Here is a 21448-nt window from a genome sequence, read left to right as displayed (position 1 = left end):
ATATGTCCACAGAGAGGTCTGAGCATCAGGCCTCCTTCACAGGAATACAATCAAAAAATTTTCCTGGTTCACATCAAACTCACTCCTTTGCTGTATTTGGTAATGCTTGTTCTTTATGCACAAACAGAAGAAGGGGAAAGAAAGGTATTATCTCATCACCAACATTGATCACAGTTCAGGCACTAAATCCTGCCTAAGAGAACACGCATCAAAATATTCATAACTTGATTGCATGAGAATAAACTATTATCAGTCTGCAGCATTGAGGGGCATTGTCCTATGACATTCAGGAGAAGACCAGAGCATGCCTTCAAACTTTATGGCTGACACCAAAAGTTGCCAGCATTTCATCATGGTCTTGTTGATGTTATGAGATCAGGGAAAGAGTTTGGCAACAGGCAGAACAGATTATTATTATTATTATTATTATTATTATTATTATTATTATTATTATTATTTCAGCTATGTACCCATAACAAATCAGATCTATTATGTTGCCCAGGGCTTTCTCTTTGGCTTTCCTAATCTCATTGCTACTATATAACCTCCAGCTGGCTTTAAATCTGACTGCCACGTGCCACATTCCTATTTAAATCTCCTTGCTTTTTATCGGCTTCATTTTTAAGTGTATAATTTACATTTGGTTCCCAGTGGCTATAATAAAACGTCCAAGTGAGTCATTCTCATTGTCTTGCCACAACATGAGAAAATCCCAAATGATGCAATTTCTGCTTCACTCAGCCTTGAATTACAGGAGACAGTAAAAGCCAATTTATCCTGACTCCATCAGAACTTTGGGCACTTGAGACTATTTTGTTTTAAATAGATCGAAGATTGTGGATTATCATGGGTTTGTGTCTATTCAGATTGTGGATATTGAACATTTTTCCACTGGAAGGATGCAGATTTCTAGCCCACCCTCTTGGCTGCTACCCCACAGGGCTGAATTCTTGCCCCAAAGCATGGCCAAAACTTCTGACCTGTCCATGCCTGAACAGTGGCACCAATATCTCCTAATCACTGGCCACGAGCAAGTGAGTAAGCCTTCTTCACTTTCTATCTGGGTGAAAAAAGAGCAACAACTCTCCTGATATAAGTCACTGTTGGCAAATTATACCTATTTTCCAGCAACTATGCGATAAGACAGATTCATTCAGTAAGTCCAACCACTTTCTACCCAGATCCTCACGCTGCTGCTCTTCAGGATTTAATTCTTCATTGCCCAGTGAATCTCTGCAGCCATTTCCATACATGTCTAACACATGCCAGATAGACATGAGGACTTGCTGCTGCGGCTGCAAAGCCCCATGATGAATTCAAACATTTAAAAGTTCCCTTGAGTGCTGGCTAATATTCAAGTATCTATCTAACACCCAGGTTTTGTTGAGTTTTCTGGTAGCACGGCTTTCAAAACTCTATTACTATGTACTGGGGTATGATTAAAGTGTTTGGTTTTCCATGGTAACATTACCCATCTGTAATCTTGTATCTTAGCAAGATCTGAGCCAACTGTACTGGTAATTTCCTTTAATAATAAGTCTGCAGTAATAACTCTGCCCTTTAAACCCCATATCTGAGGCAGCACGTGATTGACAGATATCACGGCTTTCAGCTAATTAAATATTCTAAATACTCAGCTGTGGGAGAGTTTTTAAAGGAAATAATTGTAGGTGTCAGACTCCCTATGGCTGTTCTGCCATCACCAAAAGGTCCGGTGCAGCCCTGGGGTGACTGCACAGAGGGAGCTCCCCACATCTCACTGGAGGTAAATGGAACTCCACCCTCAATTGCACAAAGCAATTAAGTATGCTGTGTTAATTAGTTATAGCAAGGATGATCTTCTAGACAAGGAATGTGCTATTCCTTGTAAATAATGCTGCTATGGAAGTGTTAATTTCCTTTTAATCATAAGCTGTGTCGGTATAAATCAGATGTGCAAACACCCCAAAACACATATTGCCATGCAAAGGTCATAGTCAGATGCAGGGAGAGCAAAGTGCAGCAATATTTTGCACAGATTAGATAACCTTTTAATGCTTGTGAGCAACTCACAGAGATGCACTGTGTTGTATCAGCCTAATGTTTTTTTTATAATGGTGTGAGAGCGTGTTCGGTACATCACAGCTCTGAGCTGGGTTTAGGCCTTTGGGCAGCACTGTAATAAAATTATTTGCAGGAAATTATAGAACAGCAAAGGAAAAACCCATTGCCACTTTGCAAGTGTCATATAGGATGAGCTCTTCTGCAATTTGTCACCAGTTCAGCCCCACTGCTGTGACTGCTGCTCTTCAGGAGACAGCAGCCAAGGTCCTGGGCAGCCCACCTCCAGCAGAGAGGATTTGTTATGATAAATCTCAACCAAATCAAGCATTTTGCCAACAGCAGTTGGCAGGTATCCATGCTTTAGTTGCACGCACACTCTACATATCCCATTGCTCTCGTTCAGTAATAAATGTATTCATAGCTCATACCAGTTCCCTACCTCAGATTCAGATAGTGTTATAGCCAGGGAAGACACCTGTGTGGACTGGAAAACACATACATAATTTAAGAGTCCCTCTCCCGCTCTGTAATACAGAATAAGTCAGGTGTTACACACAATTTTGCTACAAAGCATCTCATCTGCCCCAGGGCCTCTGGGTCAGCCGTAACCAAGGGTCTCCCAGGACTCTGTAAATCCTTGAGCTGAGCTTTGAACAATGGGCTCCCTGGAAAGAGAAGGGAGCCAAAGGGGAAGAAAAGGAAAAAAGAAAAGAAAGAGGAAAAAAAAAAAAAAAAAAAAGGAAAGAAAGAAAACAAAAAAGCTGCATTCTTGGGGGAAAAAAAAGGCACAAGCTTTACAACATTTGCAAAACTAAACCCATTCACTCAGCAATTCAACCTTGGGAAAGTTTTAGCCACTCTATGCAGAAGGAATTATTTACATCTTTTAGTCACAAGATGCAGGTGGTGATATTCTGGAGAAGATTACAAACAGATTGTAGGCATCTTGCAGTTTTATTGCTGTGTTATTGCAAGCAGAACTAGGTACATGACAGCACACCGAGCCCAGATGGCAGTTATTAGGCACAGAAGTCGGAAATAACCCCTGAAGGCAGCAGCGCTGCCAGATCAGGCTGCGGTCCCAGCCCTCGGACCACACCGGGCTGCAATACACGCAGGGTTCGGGACCCACAGCGTAACGAGGGTGCTTGGTTCAGTCGCACAGACAAGGAAAGGTTTGTCTTTCAGTTGGGCGTCAACTGAAATATGTGCTGTGTCTTGGTGCTAATGAATTATAAATTCTGTGAGGTACAGGTTCTCATTTTTCTGTATGACACGTGCATATTTCCACATGCAACCACAGTATCTGAGAATTTATAGCAACTACAATAACTTGGAAAACTTTTAGCTCTTGCACTTTATTTCTGGGGTCAAAACTCTGCTAGAAGCACCAGGCTTTTGTGTATTTTCCAATAGAGGAAACTATTTTAGGGTTTAGGTTTTTCTTTTTTTTTTAAAAACGGATTTGATGGTAATAGGTGATACATTACATATATCATTTTTGCAGCGAAGACTGCTACCTGACCAAGGATTTCCACAACAAATGGTGAATGCTTGTATAAGTGTCTGTAAATGTCCCTCTCAACAAACAGAAGAAATTGTGACATTCAAATGTTCTCACCCAAAAGCAAAAAGACAATCTTTAGCAGAACAGAAATGAAACAAGCAGATTATACCCTCAGAGATAGGAGAACACATTTGGAAAAGCTTTTAAGTATCTTGAGAGCAAAGGGTTACTTGAAACCAAACATGTCAGTCAGACATCTTGACATGAACATGGTGGTTCCATCAACACTTCTGTAGTAAATATTTCAAGACAATCTTGTTCTGAAATAGAAAAACTAGCTACTTTATTTGAATGCCTTCATTGCTGTTGGGTTCCTAACAGTGGACTAAGGCTCAGAATGATCAGGCTGGTCAAGCTGTGTAATCCTGGGGCTGGAGGAGAACCCAGCCGGGCTTAGGAGGCTGGTGTCGGTCTGGGGAAGGTTTGCTTGTTGAGTGCTTCTGCAGGAGCTACCTGCTCATCTTCTGCCCTGAACGCTGAGGTGGCTCCACCTTCCCAAGAAGGTTTCCCTAATTTGAAGGGGAATTACGCCAACCCCTTCCCTAGGCCAACAAGGCATTTTGCTGCTTTGCAGCAAGCATCACGAATTGAAGGGAAATTATTGTTCCCTTTTAGAGAAGATGTGACATCTTTTTCCCCATTTCACGGTCACACCACAGCAGGTCCCACCATGTCCCCAACAGGCGTCCCTGTCCTTGGTGAGGTGTCAGCAAAGCTGCAGCCATGAGCCCTGGAGAGAGGGGAGGAACCATGTTCTCCCTGCTCTCAAACCAGGGCCAAGCAGCCAAAACACCCTCTGCTTTTTCTGTATTTTCTTTTATTTTCTCACACAGACAGAATGTTTCCCCTTTGCTCCTCACCCTCAGTGGACCTTCCGGAAAAAAAAACCCACTGACATTAATCCCAGAAGTGATTCAGAGAGAGGGGGAAAGAGCGCTGTAAACCCAAACAAGAATGAGACCATCTGGCAAAAAGGAAAGCCTGTTAAAAGCCCACTTTGTCCCTCCGGCAGCTCCAGCACAACCTGTCAGTGGCATTTCAATAGGAACAAGTTTCATTTACGCTGCTGCACACAGTGCTCCATTTAATTTAGGCTTTCTTTTTATTCCTCTTCTATATTGTTTGGTTTATTGTACTGAAGCTAGTGGGATTGCTTACACAGTAAGGTATAATCCAGTTTGAGTGTCAGCATCAGAACCTGGATCATCATCTCTAAAGCCTCAGGCCTCAATTTTCCAAGCATCTGTTTGCAATTCAGTGTAGAGAGGGAATTAAACAACACTTAATGCAACAAGAAACTGGACAGAAACGCGTAGACTCAATGTTACTGTGTTCACAGCCCCAAACCCTTCCTGCAATAGTTACTACATGAGGAAGAATGGCACTCCTACATCCATCACTGGATGGAAACCAGAGAGGCCTAAGGGAGCTACAGCACTTTTATTAAACAATATAAATGAATTAAGTTAATTCAGTTCAATCCAAAATTTCTAAGGCTATTCAGCTTCTGCAGAGCAGATTCAAATATTGAAGACAAGCACTCAGATAATCATGAATCATCATCCAATATCACTCTGGTGATGCTGCTGCTGAACTTCTTAAACGCTGTGTCATCTCCAAGATATCCTGAAGTCTCACTGACATATTTTTAATCAGAAACCATCTCTGCTGATGATATTTCTACCTTTGGATCCTACTTTGTGTTCTAGGGCTGGCATGTGACACAGAAATAAAGTGGGAAGTCAACCAGGAGGCATGGTGGATGCCATGAGGGTCATTCTCTTCTTTTAGTATTTCTGATTAACCTTTGTTAGGATATCAAACACCTTTCTCTTGGGAAAAGAGGTGTGATAATGACTGCACCAATCTAGTGAGTGGTTTAGGTTTCAGATTCAATTTTATTATTTGCATTAAGCATCGAAAGGAATATTCTCCAGGACTGACATCCTTCAGAGGTCCATCAGAGCCCTTCAAACATTAACAGAGCTCAGCTCCACAGGCATTAGCAATTCCTATATGATGACTGCACATGTGTGGAATTGGGAGGAGAAATGGCTAAGCAAGTAACTAGGTAAACAAACTATTTACAGATATAAAATAACCGCTTTTCAGACACCAAGTTCAACAAGGAAATGAGTATTAGCAGCATGCATGTAATTAATCTATTAACTAGTGTTTGGGTGACATATTTTTAAATCTATATTTACTCAAGCACATAGTAATCATTTGTATATTGCTCTATAAAAGGTCAGATCATGTCAGGTAAAATTAATCATATTATAATCCCATAATTAGCAACATTTTTTCTTTTTATATCTTTCTGTTACCACACAGTAACATTCGGGGAGATTGCTGTCTCTGTTTTCCAGTGTCTTCCTCTTGCACAATAATAGAAATGTATGTTGGGTTGAGGAAACAGATTTATTTTCCCCAGGGTTAGAGAAGATCTCTGTGATTTCAAACCTGGAGGTTGTTTTGCTGCATCTCACTAGTCTAAAGCCTATTTTTATTCTTAGAAACACATTACTATAGCTCAGATGGATTAATATATAAGAGCTCATGATGTTAGAGACTCATACTTTGCAGGAGAAAATGAAAAAGATAGGTCTGGGGATGTAATGTAAGAACGTATCCAAAGGAAAATTTCCCTTTTGTATGGTGGGGAGTTTAAAATTAAATTTAAAAGAGGGAGTAAACACCTTGATGCAGGAACGAACCACGGAGCTACAGGACAGCACCCCAGTTCACCTTGTCACAGAATCACAGAATCGACTGGGTTGGAAAAGACCTCAGAGATCATCGAGTCCAACCCTTGCTCCAACTCTAGTCCGTTTACTAGATCATGGCACTAAGTGCCATGTCCAATCTCAGTTTAAAAACCTCCAGGGACGGCGAGTCCACTACCTCCCTGGGCAGCCATTCCAATGCCTGACCACTCTCTCTGTAAAGAATTTTTTTCTAATATCCAGCCTAAATTTCCCCTGGCAGAGTTTAAGCCCATGCCCCCTTGTCCTATTGCTAACTGCCTGGGAGAAGAGACCAATCCCACCTGGCTATAACTTCCCTTCAGGTAGTTAAAGAGAGTGATGAGGTCACCCCTAAGCCTCCTCTTCTCAAGACTAAACAACCCCAGCTCCCTCAGCCTCTCCCCATAGGTCTTATGTTCCCCATAGGTCTTACGTCCTTAACACCAGCACTTGCCCTGCAGAGCAGAGGAGCTCCCGGGGCCCCTCCAGCCTCACCCCAGCGCCGCACCAGCGCGGACGCGGCACCGCGGGTGCAGGCAGAGCCCGCGCGGTGCAGGTGCAGCCCCAGCCCTCCTCGGTCCCCAGGCAAGCGGCTGGAAGCGAAGGCGGATGCTTGCCGGGACCGGGCCGCCCGTGTCCCCGCGGCAGCTTGTGTCTGAAGGGCTCCCAACGCTCATCTCTGAACGCACTCTACGCTTCCCCAGCGTTTTGCCGGCTGGAAGGCTGCGTTGCACGGCGCAGTCACACTCCCCCCTGCTGGCTGCTTCTCCGAAAGAGGGGCAGCGTCAGGAAGAGCCGGGAAAAACAAATTATTTTAATATCTAAACTGATGATTTATTTTTTTCTGGGTATTTCTTAGAGAGAATTTGTTCTCAGTAGTGATGGTTTCACGGCACCAGCAAGGTAAGCTTGGTTGCCAGTTAAAATACCTTCCTCTGCCTCACCACTGAATTCTTCCTGTGATCTTTCATTTAATACTTAGTCTGCTCACCCAGCAGCGCAGTTGCAGGCAGGGAGCAGGGCAAGTGCCATGGATGACAGCAGGACCCTCTTGTTCCCACAGCTACCACCTGCCCAGCAGCACAACACAACTCATTTCTACTGTGATACCCATAAAATTCACATCGAAATGAGAAGTGACAAGTGTGGGGCTTTTTCTGGAATAGGGAGATAAATAAACCTCCTGAGTCAGCAAAACTCCCCTAAATCCGTCGCACCAACACGTGACTGCGAAAGACACGGGAAGAGGGAGAGTTGGGCAAGCACATTCAACCTCTTGCATCTTCTTGACCTCTAGAATGAGGAGTCAGGCATGGAGCTGGCAAAAGGAGAAAGTCTGGACCACTCTGGCATTCCAGAAGATTGTCCTTTCAGCTGTGACATGGTGCAGAAGAGCCTGTCACACAGGCTTCAGCCATGAACAGTTGGAGCGTGCAGTATATAAAGTATATATAGCTTCTCCAGGGCTTTCCACTGCTTACTCAATGCCAGGATGATATTGGGACTCTCAAATATTTACATCTTACTACTGTCTGGAAGAATCATCTTAATTTGGTTTCAGGCAGGAGAATGAGCTTTCTGGTCAAAGCTAAACAACTTATCACAAACCACAAAGCCACAGGAAAGTTCTTCAGGTGCTGCTGCCTCCCTCAGAGTCACCGAACTGCTACGTGTGAGCACGACACAGCCACCCCTGGATAAAGTTACACATCTTAAATTAAGCTAAACGTAATAACAAAGAGCCCCAAAGAAGGTTGCCTCTCAGGCCACCCCGATACTGCTAAAATAGCATATCACAAAGCCTTTTCGTCATTTTGTGGTACAATCCAGCCCAAACCCTCTGTACTCAGGTAGGATCAAGGACAGTTATTTTCCTTCTCCAGGGAACAACTATTCAAATGCAGAGAATCTTTCCCATAAATGATACTGAAAATGTGACTTCAGTGGTTGGGAGATGGTGGCTTAGTTTCAGCGTGATGCCATTATGCCCTTTACTTCTACCTTCTTTCCCTCCTCAAACAACGTGGGATATAATTCTCCTTTTCTGAACATCTGGCATTCCAGCTGTTGGGATTCACAGTCAGCCTGCATTAGGAATTAAAACCTATTCTAGATCAACTGGTAGAATTTGTCAGCTAATACTGCGAGGACAACTTGTAGACGTTGAAAACACTTTGCACCTTCATAAAGGATAATCAGCTGTTCCTTGCCCCACTGACTGCAGCTCAAGAACAGTCACCCTGCAACAATTTGGAAATTCAAAAGAACTATTAAGAGTAAGCATGAGTTAACCTTAAAAGATAAATCCTTAAGTAAGTCATCACAGCTTCTTGTAATGCAGAACTATTTCATATAGATACTTAGTTTTATTCTGTGTGTCCCACTTGCTGGGTGGAGGGGCGAGAAAAGGAGAGCAGAACCATTTTCCCCTCTGACAAACAGTAAATAAATGCAGGGACAAAAAGGACCCCCAGCAGTCACCACGTGACACTGGCAGATGAAAAGCAGTAAAGTGCTAACAAAAATATACAACATAATTCCACAGCCTTGCAGAGCTAGTGGTAATGAGCATCAGCTTTGTGATCAACAAGTGCAAGAGCCCCTAATTCATGTAATCTCAGTTTGAAGGATTTCAGTGTCCTTGATCCATCTGTGAACCTGAACTTCAGTTCTTAACCCCCTTCAATAGCTTAATCACATCCATTTCAATGTTGTTTACAGAATAGTAAGAGATGATTAAATCTGGTTTCACTTAATCTTTAATAAAACCTCAATGAGTGCACCTCAATAAGGGTAACAGGACCTTCATATTTTCATTTCAATGAAGACAGGAAATTGTCAAGATTAGTGGTTTTCAGTGTTAATAACTTAACAAGGCAATAGACCTTGTAATTAAAAATAAGTTTTAGGAGACTGCTAAATGATTCTGATAATGATTTAAGGACCAATTACAGAAAAGATGTCATCCTTCCCTTTCTAATTAGATATACTGGAAACAGTGAAGCTGAGAAGTTCTGATATTAACAATTTTTATTACAGTAAGGACATTCATATGCCTCACATCAGAAAAGTTTAACAAAAATTAGTACAGGGACTCCTCCTTAAGGGACACTTGATTGTAAAAGAAAAGGTGCAAGAACGATGTTATTAGTTCTGCTGCTTTGGAAAATATGGCCTTGAAGATTACTGCTCTATCAGCCTTACACGAGAATTTAGCACGTCCATAAAGCTATTGAGCCTCACAGGAGCGCAGAATGCAGCTTCGGTCTGGATTTGGGTCAGGAGAAGGAAGCGGCACAGCCATGCAGGTGCTGTGACACAAGGGGACAATGCACACAGCATCCCCGTAAGGGGCAAAGCCTCCGCACTGGGAACCCTCAGGACTTTCCCTCCAAGAAAACTACCACAAAAAACAACCCAAACTAAAAGAAATCGCAAATCCTCAGGCTGATACAGCCTCTCAGCAACAAAAACCCCAACATTATGTTGAAACTGCAGTGACCAGTCACTCACCTGGACTCTACAACGTAAACCACGCTTGGTTTTATGAGAGTTTAGTAACAGCTTTACAAGAAACCAAATTAACAGTTTGCTGCCACTGAATGGGGAATGTCCCCATGTCTGTTTTAACCGCTTGCCCCAAGCCAGCTCTGGCACTGGTCTGCCTGCATGGTAAACCAGCTCAGTGCCCCAAAATGATTGAAAACCATCCCAAGAAGAAAGATTTTAAAAGAAAGATGAATTGTTTTGCTGGGTTAAGGAACTCGCTTACCTTGCAGAGCAGGGAAGCGTGGCAAGGGAAGCCAGAGCCTCCTCTCCCAGAGTCAGGCCAGCGAGTGGCCGGGACCATCCCACCCACAACCTCCGCCTTACTGGTCCCAGCTCAGAAGCTCCGCCTGGGAGGACCAGCTGCTCCCCCCGAGCAGGGCCAGCTGCAGATGAGCCAGCCCTGGGCAGCAAACCCGCCCCGGGCAGCAAACCCGCCCCAGCTGTAGGCAGCAAGCTGAGGCAGGAGCAGCCGACAGCCAGACTCCCTGCTCAGCACTTCAGCTTTTCACAGGCAATGAAAGCAAATAAAACCTCACCCACTGTGGCTCATCACAGGCTTCCTAAACTGACCGTGACTTGGAAAAATCCCCGAGAAATGCTTTACCCACCTTGGCCTGCAACTGAGCTGCTCCCTATTCGAAAACCAAGCAGATTTCCCAAGCCTGAGTTACAGCTGTAACAGCATCCCCCTTCTCCTTCTAATATCAATTGTCTGTGTTAGAGATACAGAAATATCCCTTTGCCCTTTCTGCTATTTCTGTAGCATTTAAATGTAAAAGAGATCACATTTTTCATCTCCATGTTGCAAATTAATTTCCCGTAACTCAAACCACCCTTCTCAGATAAACCTTTCTCTGTTCGCCCTGTACACAGCTGAGCAGCAGCCAAGGACAGTTGCCTTAGCTGAATAACATGCACTGGTGCTAAATGAAAATTAAACTATAAATATCTTAAAATACATTTCCTGGATAGTAAAAATGAAATGTATCATTTGTTTAAACTATCCTATTCATTATTTCCTTCCTCATTTCATAAAACTCAAGCACTAACAAGAACCTACATAAATAGAGCTTCAACTTTAAACTTGAGAAGTTTAATCAGAAAGCTCTTCAGGAATATTTTATTCCTTTTATCAGAATATTGATGGAAGTCATAATTCACCTTAATGGGAGAAAGTTTCCTTTCTTCAGTAAAGAAATTGATCAAGACATTTCTTGTTGGTAAGATCTGACATAAATCTGCTTGCTTTTTCCTCTATTTGATCTCAGCACTTTATGAATTTTTGATAGCCTGCTCTTAATTTTCCACAAGCAAATTCAATTAAAGAAATTAAAAAACAGTAGTTCAATCCTGATTACCTCATCAGCAAATGGCTCTTTTATTGCAGAGCGGATGACATATGCTCCACTCTCCCACTGCTGGCGGAGCCCTTATAAAACTGGATCAGGAGAAACTTTTCCCATTTTATTGGCACTATTAAGAAACAGGTTATCAACTCCCCAAGTCACTTCAGCAAAGCACTTCCCCTCTTCAGGCAACAGTCCAAGGGCTATTGCAAACAAAAAATATAACCTTGAAAAAAGAAGTGTTGAAGCCATCACAGACATTTCAAATCTTTGGTCTGTATGAGGGTGCAGGCCCTTTTTTACACCACCAGGATGACAGTGACACACAAGCGTGACCCAGCTGCACACACTCACCAGCCTGGGTGAAGGTGACAGTTCACTAGTTTCTGACTTTGTGATATTATCTTGTTATATGTGAAGGTGAGCAAGTACACACGACATTGCAAGGACTGGATGGCAAAATGCCTTCGGCGACACACTCATTATTTAACATTCGCCTTTTGGGGACACAAATAACAAGTGTTAACTGGTACCTCAGCCTTTGCGTAGCTGGATACGGGAGCAGATCAACAGTGGCCAGGTTTTAAGAATAATGGCATTTCACAAACATCATTATCTGAATTAATTTGCTTAGATGCATCCACAAACTTGCTCGGGTATGACCAAACCTATCTCCTGGGGCAGCCAGCTACAATCACTGTCAACATCACCGAGCAAGATTCGCCCCAAGGACTTAAAATACATTAGCATCTGAGAACTGAATCCGCTTAGACAATTCCCCAAATGAAACCCACTGTTTAAGGAACTTCAAGGATTTCAAATTCACGTTAATTTCCTGTGAATTTAAAAACATTCAAATAAGCTGCCCTCAGTACCATTGCTGAAGTGGCTTATTCAAAACAATATTTGTTTAAATATTTAAAAGACATTTTTCTTACTTGTGAGATAAAGACGATGTGCACAATAGCCAGAGCAAGCACAGAAAAAACTGCTGGGAGTGAAGTGAGGCACAGCTGCACCCTGCTAGAGAAGACACACACACCAGCCATCATTTTATGACCTCAAATATCACCTACCTAACTCAAATATTTCAGTCCTGATTATGACCACCAAGAACAAAAGGCTCAAGATCCTATTTTTCTCCTCTAAGGCAACCTCATACTGGAACATCTTCAGAGAAGACAGCTCAATGAACACTGCAGAAAAGAATTTACTCACTTTTGTGTGCAGCCGAAGCCAGTTGCAGTCCATTAGGTCTCTATAATGCTGGGCACACCTAATGAATACTAAATCTGAGGGACAAGTATTGGCGCAGCACAGCGAACAGCAGAGCATTTGAAAATGCGATGACTGCAAAACAAAGTGCAAAGCAGCAGGTTGAGTTGGCGTTAAGCCTTTGACAGTTTTTCCCAAAAAATCTCAGGAAAAAAAAGCAATCTTGCTCTTAGCTGTGTGCATTTCTCCTCCAGTAAAAGTTACTGGGTTTTAAAAGAGTGGGTTTGGTGGAAGGCACATCTTGAATGCTGCAAAGTTAATAAATTGCTCTCAGTCTTTTCACAAGGACAAAGAATTTGAGGGAGAGAGGGCAAGGAAACACAAGATTTTTCCACCAATATATTGACATATAAAGGGGATACTGTTAGTCGGTCAGAAAACCTGCAAGAAAAACATTTTGGTTGCTCAGCTGAACTGTGCTTCAAAACCTCTGGAAGACATCCAAGATGGAATAAGATAACACAGCTATGAACTCCAGGAATCAACACAATATGCCTTATTTCTACTAATGTAGGTCAATGTTAATTTTCCACATTTTTTAAACAATAGCTAGTATTCTAGCTATTATAGTCAGTTAAGTGTCTGAAAAGGTAACAAATGTGACAATGGACTACCAGCCTGAAAGGAACCACTGTAAATTGCGAATATACCATCACCTCATGTCAAACCTACTACACTTTATGAATTTTAAGGAGACAGCTACTGAACTTCTTGGGTGCAAAACCATCAGCCTACCTCTCTCTGATTCCAACATTCAAACATCCTAAAGGAGCTTTGCAAAGTAACTTTTCCCTTTGGATCATGTCCACAACAGTGTTACACCTTAACGTGGGCATGTTCAGGAAAGAGTTCCCAAGTATTTTCCATGAGAATCATAAATTATACAACTTAGGTAAAAAAATACTTTTTAAGGAAATTATTAATTCCTACAGCTTAAATTATTTCATTTAAGCCTTGCTATCTACCCAACACACTATTTAACAGATGTATCAAACAAAACTCTGTACACTCCCTACACAGAGAGGAATTTAATCAGCAGCTTAAAAGACGGTTTTGGACTGGTTGCCCAATCCCAAGCAGAAGTAAGCTCTTTATCGGAAGGTACTGTAGACAAGCAGTGAAAGAGTTTAAAAAAAACCACAAGCTTATTATTGTCATTTATTTTAAAAACCTTATTCAAAATACTAAGTGATACAAGTCCAAATACCATAAAAATTACTGCAAGAAAAGAGTTTTGGGATATTTTGTTTGTGCTTTACTGCTTGTGGTTACAAAAAGAATGCATTTAACAGTAGGATTTAGAACTTTTAGCACTCCATTCGTAAGGTAGCGTCATGCCTCCAGACTCCTCAGGCCAACAGCAGTAAAACTGATTTTTCCAAAATGTTACGTAACTACTTGAATACCAAGTCATTAATTATGGGGTTCTGATCCACCGTTATTTACATATTTATCGGTCTGAAAACTAAATCACAAACAGAATGTACAGAAAACTAAGATTTTATATTTTACAACTCATAAAAACATAAATAATGAAAGTACAAAGGACAGCGTTAAAAAAAACCCTACAGTACCAGTAACTTGATTTACATGAATGCATAAATGTTTGTCAAAGATTAGAGTGCGCTGACCACAGCCTGGCAGCCCCACACACCGTCACTTTCATCTGCCTGTTACCTGGGTCAGAATGACAACAAAATAAATTATTCTTACATTCTCAGCCCTCTCCCATTTAGAATACAGCAAATCACATAACTGTTTCTCAAGTGTCCTAAAATTCAACAGAAAGCTTCAATTTATTGAAAGCCTGTCAGCTATCTATATTAGTAAGATTATACAAGGCTTATTTTCCATTCATTAATTACAAAGATAATAAAAGAGTCATAAATACAGTTAGAGGAAAAAAAAACGGTCAATAAGCTGCATACCTTGACAAAGATCTTGACTATTTTAAAGAAATATTTGGCATATAACTTCTGAAATAAAATGGTTTATACATAATTATTTTTAAATTATTTACAGCATGAACACATCCAGAAATTATGAAGTTGCCATGCTAGCTCTTCTGCCTAGAAGAGGATCGAGATATGGAACAAGAAAACAGAACAAATTAAAAAGAAAAAAAACAAGAAACTCAGATGAAAGTTTGCAGCATCAGGATTTAAACACAGAAAAAAGTAATTTTAAGTTTGCAGTACAGAGGGATTTATGATAAAAGTGATTAGCAAAGAGATTATTAATTTGATTTAGTAATGACAAAGTCATTAATTTATTAGGCCTAAAATAGTTTATGCTTATTTTTGTATTACCACTATTAAGACTGCTCCAGATAGAAGGGATGATGCTTAATGAATGGAAAGAGCACTAATTATTTAACTCTGTATAGTTGATATAAAACCTGAACAAAGTAGCAAACAGATGTATCATGCCCTTGATCTTGCACAAGATTTAATCTCAAAATCACCCAGGTCAAAGAGAGTAAATCTCATTTTGGTACAAGCAGCATATTTAGAATACCTGAATATCATTACATGACTAGGCAGGCAAAGAGTGTTAAGTTCAGCAAACTCAAATCACAGTGCTTTCAAAATACATAGTCGTTTGTTATTTTCAGGGAAGGCATTGCTTCATTAACATTTTGATCCAAACGATGATATTCTACTGTCCTAGAGCACAGGCCATCCCTCCATCTTCGACTCTGAACCAACAAGAAGATCTGAAAGAAAAAGCAGCCAACTTACATCGTGGTATGCAGAAATATTTTGGGGTTGAGAGACAGTGTAAGAGTTTTATTGCTATCACGGTTCTACCCCTGGGCAGTGGCAACGGCGTTACTGTTGCTATAACACATGGCACCAGGAGTCACCCATTTCCCTACTGTCCTTGTCACCAAGTCATGGGCAACCTCGGCTGCAGTTTGGCAAAACCATAGCATTCAACCCCTAAGTCTTTCGGTAAAGACAGGTGTGTAGCTTCTGAAGTACTGCACATTACAGGCTATTAAACTATCCCCAGATGGTGACATTTGTTAGTTTATTTATCTTATCTACCCTGGCATTTCACTCACTAAAACTAATTGTATTACTGGTGCTGAAACAAAAGGCAATAGAAGCAGCAATGGTGTAACTTGATAAACTTTTTCTGTATTACAGCTCAGTGCCCCCTTCAGCAACATCAGCAGAGCAGTTAAAGAGGTTGTATGATAAATCACCCACACGATCTTATTTCTAAATGTTTATTATCTTCATCCTATGTAGCCTTGTTTCTTACTGACTTTACTAGACAGGGCAACTACATTCACAAAAGGGGAAATGGGATGGTGTAAGTGGGCACAGGGTAAAAAAAAAAAAGGAGAACCTAAACTAATTTGACCGTTGTTTCACAGAAATACGTACCACTGTCTACGTGTTCAAAGTACTAGTGTATTTTCTGCTCCCCAAATTATTTCTGAATGCTAAAATGTAATATCAACAGATAGCTTTTCAATTACCCAAATGACAGTACAAGCATCATCTCACTTATGTAGCAAAGGCATTTTTTTTAATCACTTATTTGAACTTCCCTCAAAGTTAAATTTTCAAATGTAACACAGTCTTCAATATTTTCCTCTATAAACACTTAGCAATGCATATTCCAGATACGCCACTGTAATGTAAAGTATAAGTTTTGCGGTTTTTTTAGCTGTGTTCTTTTCAGAGGCCCCCAAATCCTCAACCAAATCAGTGTTCTCTAAAAGAATAAACACTAAATTTTCCTCATACCTAAACCCATAACCTATTATTTAATTGTAAATTTGTGTATGCATCTGTACAGGGTCTGGCTGGGCTGGAGTTAATTTTCTATGCTAGCAATATGTTCTGAAATAACACTAATCAGGCTACTTCTGAGATACAGAGAATTAGTTTGTACTGAAAAAGCAATTACCTGGAAACACTAACTGTGGGTTTCTCTACATCTGGAAAAAGTGTTAAAAATTTCCTAAAACTTCGTAGTTATATCACAAGTCTCCTGAGGGCTTAAATCCCACCTTAAAGTGAACACGTTTACAAGGGTTACCACAGTTACAACAAGAACATTCTCACGTCATTTGGGATTAAACCTTCCTTAATTTGCTGCTTAGAATCCTGTGCAGAAACAAAATTAGTTAATCAATCACCTTCACTCCACGTGCCTCAGGTTTCATTGACAGAACTCCTGCTGGACACTGCCAGTGCCCATTACTGAACTGATTGATTACATACGTTATCAATTAATTGATCTTCTAATCGAAAATGTCTGATTCAAGTTTATTTTCATTGAACAGATAAAAATGACAGTAATGATCTGCATACCAGTGTAAAAAGACTAAGTGATCAATGATTTTGTTCTCCAAAATGCTAAATTCCTCTTTTATAAAAAAGTGTACACACAATGTAACTTCACTTTTAATACTAAAGCTGTTTCTCTCACCCTTCCCCAGCATACTTACCTTCCTCTTATTGTGATAGGTGACATAAACAACAGCTACTAAGAAGGCAACTACAACCAGGTGAAAAAAGAAATGGGTGTCTTCTTCTTCCAACCCTGTGACAGATACATCTTTTATCTTCTCATCAAGGGTCTTTATCTCCTCATTGTAATTACTAATGGTGTCAGAATCATCGTCTTCTGGCAGCTCTAGGTCTGGGTTGTATCTGGCATTTGGTGTCATTTCATAAGTAGGATAGTCATCTATTCCATCTGACTCCATAGTTTCTTTTATGATGGGTGGTGAACTATTTAGTGTGTCTTTCACATCTGTTAGAAGATCTTCTTCCTCAATTCTAGTATCTTCAGAAGCATCAACATCCATTTGAGATACAGGATTAGCAGTCACCACGTGAGAGGGAACGTATGGCAGAGAACCAGCTCCTGCTGTAGATGGTTTTACTGTGGTCAGGGAACTGATTTTAGCTGTTATTGGGCTCACATCTTTTTTTGGTGAGGTTATGCTCTGCAAGCCATCTGTCAAATTTCGGGATCTGTTTAGTGTGTCATTCTCACTCTTAGAAGAAATATTTTTCTGAAGCATCTCCACTTTCACAGAGTCTGAGAAAATGATGAAAAACAGTCAATATTAAGGCACCAACCTCTCCCAACACTTCAGTTATAAATGAAAATTACTGCAAGGCACGTACTTTATAGACAAGAAATCATATGATGAACAGGGCATATTTCACACTGCAAACTTTTTATAGTTCACGTGCAGAAACACACACTCCTTTACTTCAGCAGCTTCAAAAGAGAAGTCTTGAGTAGGACAGGACTTAAAGCCTGGAAGCACATGCTTACTAGATTAGTATGCCAAAGTGTCCTTGAAAACATTAGCATGCGTATTTTCCAGACACAGAACTTCAGAGATGTGTCCTCTCTCCCTCTGTGGATTTATGATGCCTTGTACAATCATGCATGATTAGTATTTTCTCCATCATCAGACTCTTTCTGTCACAAAATTTGCTGAGGTCTATTGAGGAAGATGTTCTCACTAAAGCTTTTCCTGCAGTTAGAAGTTTTTCCGTCTTTCATCATTGCACATTTTGTCAACAAAAATTACAATACACTGCAGCGTCTCCTTCAGTCATGTCACAAGGTCCTAGCATCTCTTCCCAGGCACCTACTTTAATTTAATTTGTAGAAACAGAAAAAGATTTCCAACCTTACATTAACTCGAACAAAACTACTGTACCACAGGTTAAAAAAAAAGCTGAAGAAAGGGCAATCTGACTGCATATGCTCCTGTAGGAAAGCCTTTTGTCAGCAGCAAGTTACTATAATGGAGAAAGTCAGTGAAAGTGCTACATAACAGTGCAGCCTTGGGCAAATTCATAATCTCTCCAATGCTAGGATGCCTCTTCAGATAAAAACCAAAGTGAGTATTAAAGCTACATGCAGGGCCCACCACCCTCTTCTCTACCCAAAGGAAGGTAAAACTAGATGTATAAGGAGCCAATTTTTTTTTAACCCTAAAAGAAACAGCAAAGAGCAAACTATTCATGTCTACAGCATGTCACCTCCAGATTAAAATCAGGAGGCACTTCAAAAATCAAGAAGACATTTTAGACTTTCAGTACACAACATAACTTAAAATAGTGGAACCATGCTTGCCTTGTATTTGGCATGCCAAACTTTAATTTTCTGTTTTAAAAAAGTAAGAATACTCCTATTAAGAGCTCCCAAGTTCACTGGAAAGTTACAGGTTCCAGAAATGGAGCATTCAATCAGCTGCTTGTGTCAAATTACTTATAAGTAAAATATTATACAGGGGACATTGAATCATGTTATTCATGAAACGTATATTTACAGAGGATCAGTTACAACAGACTTCTCGCTGTTCACATGGTACACATTCCCAGTATGAACTGCCCTTTAATTAACTGAACCAGAAGAGACTCAACTAATCCCATTTGAATCAGACATTATGGTGCCTCTCTGTTAAAGTTTCAAGTAATCTATTTTATGTCTAACACACTCATGATTGTTGAAGAAATTACTAGCCTGAATTATCGTACCAATGTTAACTTGTTCAGCTCTTGTACAGAACAAGTTCAGGGAATTATTATCTCCCTTCAGCAGTCAGGCCAGCTAATTGCATATGTGGAGATAAACGAGGAAAGGCAGCTGCAAGGTAGTTTCAAATTTATAGCTAGTTGGCACATTACAAGTGAATAGACAAAAAGTATTAAAAATAGTTAAATTGATTGAAATAGAAACAAGCATATTTTTCCTATAGAAGTACACTGCATGTGTCCTTACACTTCCAATGATTCTTAAAAGTCATTTTAACATGGAAAGTTTAGAAGGATATATGCCTAAATGCAAAGGACTCCCACCAGCTAATGCTGCAGCTTCAGAGTGAGAAATAATAACTTCCTCTGATTTCTAAAATAAGTGATTTATTGTTTTAATGGGGGAAGCCAGCTTAGCAACTACACCACAACTGATTTATGATATCCACCCGGAACTATTTGGCATTATAAAGGGTGGTTTCGCTGTTTACAGTTACACAACACTGTTGGATGATGTCAGACGCAGTGCCTGGACTCCAGAGATGCCTCAGCTTCAGAAAGAGATATTAATGTTCCGTCACAGGGACAGAACTAGCAGCACAGCCCTCTTATTAAACACTGTAAGTAAAAACATGTAACATGGTCAAAAATCACTTTCAGAAAAGTTACTTTTTAGAAAGCAAATTGTTCTGTTGATTTCTGAAGTGAAAAACTCTTTGTCTCCTACAGGTTTGCATCCCACATCCTGAACCTCTTCCTTCATTTCCCATGAGAGCAGGTGCAGGACAACACAAACAGAGCCAGTTCAGATATTCTGACCGATGAGCAAGAGAGGAACCGCCGGCTCAGAACAGCCTTCAGGAATTCCCCTTCTCTCGCTGCCCAACCAATACTCCATCTAAAACAAAGCGGAATTCACTGCACTTGAACTATGTATTTCTGATAGCACTTGGTTACAGTTGGTCTGTAGGTTGAAGGGAAGTGGGAGAAAGAAAAAGGACTTAACTAGGAGTCTACCTACAAAAAAACGTAATTTATTTTCGGGAGCGTGGGGAAAGGGGGGGGCACTAAAAGCAGGTACCCAACTAGAATAATTAAAACGAAAGATTAAGTCTGATGAGTGCAGCAGGCCGCTAAACTGATCTTCGCAGCAGCAGAACAAGGTGAACACCCGCCAAGACGCCCTCCCGCACACCCGCCGAGCCGGCAGCACTTTCCGCGGCCGCTCTGCCCTCAGCGCTGCCCCCGACCGCCGCTCACACGGCGGCGACAAAACGCGGGCGAGGCCGGTTCCCGAGGCCAGTTCCCAGGCCCTGCGCACAGGCGGGCAGGCGGGCCCCACCGGCCCTTATGCCCAAACGCGCTGCAGTCGGAGTCCGGTGACAGACCGGCGGGGCGGCCGCACAGCGCCCACAGTCCCCACCCTTACAGCCGCCCGGCCCGGGCCGGCCCGCCCCCCCGCCTTGCTCACCGGAGGCCTCCTGCCCGCGGGCCGCCAGGGCCCAACCGCAGAGCAGCAGCAGGCAAAGAGCGCGGCCCGCCGAGACGCCCCGCTCGCCGGCGGCCGCCATCTTCCCCGGCACCCCGCACCGACGTGGCGATGGCTCCGCCCCCGGCGTCGCGCGGGAGGGCGGATCCCTCCACGCCGCCGGTGAAGTGGCTGCGCATGCGCCTGGGCGGGAAAGGGGGAGAGTGGTAACGCCTCAGGTGTCGGGGCAAGCGGCCCAATGACAGGAAATAAGGGTTTTTCTTCTTCCTTCAGAGGTTGACATTAGGGCTTGGGTTCTCCAAGCACCGTCACAGCCCTGAGGTTCATCAGAGCCCATGTGCGTGACTGGGTTTTGCTCTGTGCAGAGTTCGATAGACGTGTGGCAAAATGCTTTCCTGTTCTCACCTCATGTGCGGCAGTGCAAGCCCTGAGAGAAGCCTTGAAGCTGATCATGGGAAAACGAATCCCAAAACACGGATGTCCCAAGCATGAGAGAACCAAGGTGGAGCCCAAAGGCTTAGGCAGACGCTGAGAACAGCAGACAGCACAGCACCCAGGAACACATGTTAACTTTGAGCTTTTGCCACGTTACCGTGAGCTGGTTGCACATGGTTTGTTTAAATCGGTGAAGTCTGGAAGCGGACCACTTCTCCCACGAGAGTTCAGTTAAATATTTGAGATAAAGCATACTAAGAAATACTCAGGAAAGACTCGTACTAAGAGTGACCGCAGAGGGTATTGCACAATTTGCGGCTGGCACTGGAGCAGATCAACTATTTCACAGAGTGGTGACGCCATTGCCTCACCAGCATGTCCTCTGTGCCCCTGCCACAACGTATGAAAAACCAGAGTTTTAATGAAAAGCCACCAAAGTTTATCCCAACGAACAACTGTTCATTGTTCACACC

At 41.8% G+C, this 21448-nt stretch overlaps 1 protein-coding gene and 1 long non-coding RNA gene across 3 annotated transcripts in view; both read right to left on the bottom strand.

Annotated features, from left to right (window-relative positions):
• The window catches only part of LOC135575417 (uncharacterized), a 32291-nt gene extending 22054 nt beyond the window's left edge, over nucleotides 1–10237 (bottom strand). Inside the window, exon 1 of one of the 2 annotated variants that reach the window (XR_010466152.1) lies at nucleotides 10130–10237. This is a non-coding gene — a long non-coding RNA (uncharacterized LOC135575417). The remainder of the gene's footprint in view (nucleotides 1–10129) is intronic. The other variant, XR_010466150.1, reaches the window with a different exon arrangement.
• A 3435-nt stretch (nucleotides 10238–13672) lies between these two features.
• C14H5orf15 (chromosome 14 C5orf15 homolog) lies at nucleotides 13673–20681 on the bottom strand. Its single transcript, XM_065029999.1, has 3 exons — nucleotides 20523–20681; nucleotides 16996–17594; nucleotides 13673–15243 (listed from the first exon to the last, which is right to left on the bottom strand). The coding sequence occupies exons 1-3, from the start codon at nucleotides 20620–20622 to the stop codon at nucleotides 15112–15114; spliced, it is 831 nt and encodes a 276-aa protein (XP_064886071.1). The 5' UTR covers nucleotides 20623–20681; the 3' UTR covers nucleotides 13673–15111.
• Nucleotides 20682–21448: the final 767 nt, after the last annotated feature.

This window comes from Columba livia, chromosome 14 (genome assembly GCF_036013475.1).
Source record: "Columba livia isolate bColLiv1 breed racing homer chromosome 14, bColLiv1.pat.W.v2, whole genome shotgun sequence".
NCBI classification, from domain to species: domain Eukaryota; kingdom Metazoa; phylum Chordata; class Aves; order Columbiformes; family Columbidae; genus Columba; species Columba livia.
The sequence above is the reverse complement of the archived record's forward strand: the minus strand, read 5'-3'. Positions and strand labels throughout refer to the sequence as shown.